General features: G+C 30.6%; 1 protein-coding gene across 6 annotated transcripts; it reads right to left on the reverse strand.

The window, feature by feature from the left end:
- Positions 1 to 2,608: 2,608 nt before the first annotated feature.
- Positions 2,609 to 5,766, reverse strand: LOC105128208 (LOW PSII ACCUMULATION protein (DUF1995)). Of its 6 annotated transcripts, none has more exons than XR_842813.1 (11): positions 5,614 to 5,766; positions 5,408 to 5,536; positions 5,178 to 5,225; positions 5,049 to 5,088; positions 4,860 to 4,960; positions 4,413 to 4,605; positions 4,238 to 4,336; positions 3,832 to 3,949; positions 3,528 to 3,656; positions 3,324 to 3,443; positions 2,609 to 3,015 (listed from the first exon to the last, which is right to left on the reverse strand). XR_842813.1 is itself a non-coding variant. In XM_011029774.1 (10 exons), the coding sequence occupies exons 1-9, from the start codon at positions 5,686 to 5,688 to the stop codon at positions 3,536 to 3,538; spliced, it is 924 nt and encodes a 307-aa protein (XP_011028076.1). In that variant the 5' UTR covers positions 5,689 to 5,765; the 3' UTR covers positions 3,141 to 3,428; positions 3,528 to 3,535. The 6 variants fall into 6 exon arrangements, 1 of the variants encoding a protein (XP_011028076.1); XR_842812.1 differs by having other exon boundaries at positions 2,609 to 3,049; XR_842814.1 differs by having other exon boundaries at positions 2,646 to 3,049; positions 3,324 to 3,428; positions 5,408 to 5,518.
- Between the last annotated feature and the right edge of the window lie 234 nt (positions 5,767 to 6,000).

Raw genomic sequence — 6,000 nt, forward strand, 5'->3', positions numbered from 1 at the left:
GAGGGTGAATTGAACCAAATGGAGGGTGAATTGAACCAATAAAGTTAGATTTGATTGTGATGGTTCTTAAATTATGAAGAAAAGCATGGTGCCTCTAATGGTGTATGAGGTCAACCAAGAGAAAACAAGTTAGCATGCAATAAAATTATATTTGCTTAAGAAAATTATGAGAGAAAAATGCATGATGTTGTGTGAGAGATGAATTTTGAATAAGTGTCGTCATGTTATATTAAAAGAGTAAAACTTGTATATGGTATTGAACTAGAATAATTGAGTACATAGTCAAATTTATGATAAATTAAGAATTGAATCGTAAATGTATTGTTTATCTAATGGTACAGGAAAGACATCAAGTTCAACACAATAACAAGAAACTTTTTCACAAGTTCAAGCTCTAGATAGGTGCACGATACCTTTAAGGAATCTAATTAATTGTTTTAAAATAGTTGAAAATCCTTTAATTATATCCTAGTTTAAATTGAATTGCATGAATGATTAATTGTAAAAAATAATTTTTAATTAATAGGATTAATGCCTTGATTATTAAACATATTGAGAAACTAATCTTTAATTAATGATAATAATACCTTAATACTAGGAGGGGATTGAGAAACTAATTTATTGGTTAATGGGTGATTTGAGTGGTCAATTCCTTGATTAATGGGATTGGAGTATAGTAAATAAATAATAAAAAAAAAACTAAATCTACATCATGTAACGAGAAATTAAATGTTTGGATTATACTAGTCAATGTTTATGACATGCTTGAAATAATTTTTTTTTTATAAAATTGAATTGTGAAAATAAATGATGGAATAAGGATTGTGTACCAATATCAAGCATGCGCCAATTGCTTTCATTCCTCCAAGTAAGGGTGTAGCAATATAGGCTTTGATTTTTGGTATTTTGGATGAAGATGGTGGCACTAGAAGGTCATTGTGGGCTGTGATTTTTGGGAGAAATTAGAGGTTTTGGAAAAGAAGAGAATCAAGAGAGCAATGATTTTTAGGAAGATAAGAGGGAAAGGTAAAGATTATTTGGATTTGCTGACATGAGATGATTATGTGGCATAAGTTAGTGGGATCAAGCTGTAACAAATGAGATGACACTAATTATCACTTAAGCATCATTGAGCTATATTTATTTTTAAGTTTTAAAAATATTTTTAAAAAAATTTAATTTTTTTTATTTAGATTAATAATTTTTAGTATTTTTAAATTAAAATAATTTTTTAAAAAAGATTAATAATTTTTAATATTTTTAAATTAAAATAATTTTTTAAAAATAAAAAAATATCATTTTAATATATTTTTAAATAAAAAATATTTTAAAAAATAATCACAACCACACCTTAAACAAACAAACATACATACATGCTCTTTTTTGATTTCTCACACTGTACTATGGGATAAAAAAAAATTTAATGAAAAAAGGTAAAGGTTATTAGTATTTTTTTGCTATTAAAAAAAACTTTCATTATAAATTAAAAAGTTAACGTGTACTTAATAAAATAAAACAAAAGTTATATACGCAAATAAATAATAATAAATATATTAATTAAAATAAAAAATTAAACCAAGAAGCTAAAATAATGATGCAAATTAAATTATTTGATTTCACATTATGACGAGATCTTTGTGTTTTTTATTTAATTATATAATAATAAAATTATTTTTAGTTGGAAAATAAATAATTTAAATGCTATTAAAAAAATTATAGTGTAATTCCTTCATTTTTTTTATTAATATATATATTAAAAAAAACATTTTTTTTTTGTCTTGGGTTCTTAATTTAATATAAAAAAAGAATAACTATACATAATTAATACCAATATCATCCATTTTGATCATCAACTAGATTCTCTCTTTCATAATCTGAATATTAAAAAATAAATAAAATAAAATTTTAAACTTAAATGACTGAAAATTTTAGATTGGCGATATGATTTCTCTATTCTTTTTATTTCAGTCCTTTTTCTTTGAATTTTATTTTTCTACTACAAATTTCACCAATAACTCATTAAATTGACTACAAAGATTTAAAAAAAAATCAACAAAAATAAATTTAATTTTTTTAAATCAAGCATTAACTAAATATCAAATTTGTTTCCTAACACTAAAAGAATCTCATACCAAGCCAACTAAAATAAAATACCAAACTTAACCCTATATCAGCTTAATATACAATAATCAAATTAAAAAAACATCAAGCTCTACAAAAACCAAATGACAAAGAATAACTTGGTAGGATTCAATAGAAAAATAATCAACAAAATTAATTTTGATTTTTCTAAATAAAACATTAACCGAATATTTGATTTATTTCCTAACATCATAAAAATCCCATACCATGCCAACCAAAACAAATCAACAACCCTAATTCTAAACCAACCTAACGTAGAGAAATCTAGATTGAATAAAAAAAATGGTCAAGACCTAATTCACTGTTCACATTACAAGGAATTTGAACCCCAACTATTTTAATGTTTTTGTTAATATGCCAGTCAAACACGTTGTGAGGAATGGATGGCATCATGACGTCACTCGTGAGCTATGCTATGCTTTCTGAACAATATATTTATATTTACCGACATAATAGAAAAGAACTTGAAACAAAATGAGGTGATCGGATTTGACATGCATAAAGCCATAAAAAGCGGCAATCTTTTTTTATACAGAAAACGACGAGTGATTGACATTTGGAAAAATTACTCGACAGATTCATATTCATAAATCATCATCAACCTGCTCTCTTTCAAACCAAACCAAGCAGTAAACATCAGCTCATCTTTTACAGTCTTTAACTGTGGCATCTTGATATTCATTTCATTGCAGCAATTAAATGAGAATGAGAACTCTGCGGTGGCTCGTGTCCTATTTTTCTCTCGGTTTTGAGCTAAGTTCCCAACAAAGTTAATCATACGATTGCTTAAGATTTTTGCCTTCCTATATCATAATCACCATCTTGGACAGAACCATTGCATACTGCAACCCATAAAATTAAACTTGCAACCATCTGCACAGGAAATTACAAGGGTTTGTCCCTAAGCCTGCACATGCACCATACAACAACAGATTTACATCCACGAATGGACACCACTTTCAGCTCAAAAGTCTAGGCTATTATGCTATGGTTCATCCTTCTATATAAGCACCTTTTTTCCTATTCCCAATCAATGTAATTCCACTTACAGGTGGTTTCTCAACACAAACAAAAACCAACTTCATATACATTGGTCAAATAATAAAAACCAATCAATGTAACAGCACTAACAGATATGATAAACATGTCTTTCATAATTTGAAATAATAAAAATAGCACACCTTTTCTATTTCAAGGATGCTTCTTCAATGGATGAAGCAGGAAAAGTTGGTGGTAGCGCAAAGGATGAGGCTAGAGTCTTGAATATATACCTTGGACGTATAAATCTGCAACATGGACAGCTCAAAGACAGAAAAGGAACATGGACTAAAATTGTTACTACGTGTCATTATAAATTGAAATTTTCTCTGGGATCAAATGAATACCGAAATTCTCAAACTGACGGCAGAATATCCAGGGCAACTTCTTTAAGGGAGGGCATAGCTTCCTGTTGATGCAAACATGTATAGGCATTCCTAACTTTTCGTAGGACTTTCCAGGGACCTGGGTAGCACCTGAAAACCGGTTTTGAAATATAAGTTGTGGTTGAAAACAATAAGAAAATATTAAATCTATTGAGCCAAACAACCATTAGATGCAAGCAGCCTTTGAATTTAGAAGAAGAACAAAAACGATCAGCAATAAGTACTTCAGGCATAAGCAGAAGTTCACCAAGTAATGGCTACAAACCTGAAAAGGGTTCCTCCATTGCGCCCTTTAAAATTGTGAACGTAATATACAGTCTCCATCAATGGGAAGAGTGTCTTCAAAAGAGAGGCAAGCTTAGGATAGAAAAAGGATGGATAATCTTTGTACAATCAAGGACACCATGGGCTAAGGAACATAAAACTCGACTTAAATTTCTGAAAATCAGAAACCAACTAATGAAAGAAAATATGCCATGATGCATGGAGTTGAAGAAGAAAAAAATGGAAACATGAAGAGTGGAGTTCTGAAGTTAAATAATAATAATAAAAAAAAACAGGAAATTGATTTTGAAGAGGAATGGATGAGCACAGCATGCAGTGAAATGGTATGGATAGCACTGAAAAGCTTTAAAAGCTGAAATAAACAAATAAGATTTTGCAAAGGATACAACCAGATCTTATGCGGTCAAGTTCTCCATTGAATATAATCAGTTTTCGGGCTGTTTCCACAACAGCTTCTTTGTAAAGCTCTTCCACCACAAGCATTTCTGAATCGAAAAAACAAATAAGAGATATAAGGCCTGTGTGGAGTTTTAATCAACAAGATGGCAAGTTAGAAGGTACCATTAACATTGAAATATGGATAGGCAACTAGGAACAGTTCATCCTCTGGCTTCACACGGTCTGTCATTTTGACTTTTTCAACAAAACCAAAATCCTCGAAAAAAGATGGCTTTGTCAAATAGTCCAACTTAAGCGAAGATCCTTCAAATGCTGATTGTCTTGCAAAATTAACTTCATTAGCCTCTGGAAAGAACTGAGACAAATTCATGGACAGGTTTGTAAACAGAGCCAAATGCTTGAATAAGTAGACCAGATTCAGAATGATCAACAGCATCAAATGAATAAAGAACCAACTAAAAAACCCTCCTAGGAAGATATGCAAAATCCTACATGGGAATAAAATTTCTTAGATGTGAAATCATCATAAAAAAACATTGTGATTTTTCCTATCTACATTAATGAATAAAAAGAGAGAGCGAGAGAGAGAAGCAAATCAAGGATACATACAATTCTGGTCCTTGTAGCCTTTTCTGGACTTACAAAACGATCACAGAATTCACGAATTAACTGCATGCTTCCAGTCATCTCTATTCCTCCTTCACCGTCACCTGCTACACCCATGTATAGTAACGGCAATAATAAAAAGAGAAATCAAAATTAAGAACCAAAAAGATATCAATGGCAAGTGAAGAGAACCCGGTACAGATTCGAGTCCGGCTGTTGGGAATTCAATCTCCTGAAAAACAACAAATGCTTGTCGTTCACAGAATGTAATATTGTGAATTCTATTACTTTAATTAGTAAATAGCTAATTTTGTTACTAACCATCAGCTGTTTGTTATCTTCCCAAGCCAATTCAGTTGCTTTTTTGGCCTGTTAGTAATCAATTATCAACAAACACACACACACACACACTAAAACAAGAAAAAGGAAAGAAAAAACATCGAACAACTCTCAAGATTTCAAGCATCGGCACATACATTATTTAAAAAAAAAAAAAATAGATAAAGTGCTTACTTGATCATTTTTTTAAAAAAAATAGATAAAGTGCTTACTTGATCAAGAAGCTCCTCATAATCACGAGGAAATGGCACATCGAATTCAACAGAAGAACTCCTTCCATTTCTGGGTACTGTTAATTTACTTGCAATTCCGAAAAGGGCTTCCTTCTCTATCCAAAAACTCTGTCAGTTACAAACATCAAATTGGTAACTAACTGATTTTATATACATGCATAGTTAAAAGTTAAGAATTATTCTACCTTTTTATTTGGAAGTGAAGGAGTTGCTGCAGGAAGTAGTGAAGAGGCAATTGTTGTGGTGTAGGATAACGCCATTTCCCTTTTCTTTTCTGTTTTTTGAACCACAGAAGAGAGAGATAGAGGGAAGGAGGTTTTCTCGGTTGGGAATTTTTTAAGCGATTTATGCCTACGGTTACATGCTGTGATGGGTGTAGATGGCGGCGTTTAATTGGTTGATGAGGATGACCGTTGCTTTGTTTAAACGCCACAGCCTATAAAATGTCGATACGTGGTTTTGTGTTTTCAAAATTAAAAAAAAAAACAGAGACTATATCTACTCATTTTTCAGTGTTCACTAACACACAAATTACTTAAGATTGAAATAATGTAAAGACGAAATTGTTCTTG

Source organism: Populus euphratica, unplaced genomic scaffold, assembly GCF_000495115.2.
Source record: "Populus euphratica unplaced genomic scaffold, PopEup_1.0 scaffold49.1, whole genome shotgun sequence".
Classification (NCBI taxonomy): Eukaryota; Viridiplantae; Streptophyta; class Magnoliopsida; order Malpighiales; family Salicaceae; genus Populus; species Populus euphratica.

Excerpts from the sequence above, each read along its gene's own strand:
- LOC105128208 (XM_011029774.1), bottom strand. The coding sequence starts at position 5,688 with ATGGCGTTATCCTACACCACAACAATTGCCTCTTCACTACTTCCTGCA. Across the intron at positions 5,537-5,613 it reads CTTCACTTCCAAATAAAAAG|AGTTTTTGGATAGAGAAGGA; the intron begins GTAGAATAATTC and ends TGTAACTGACAG. Across the intron at positions 3,950-4,237 it reads TGACCGCATAAGATCTGGTT|ATTATCCATCCTTTTTCTAT; the intron begins GTATCCTTTGCA and ends GATTGTACAAAG.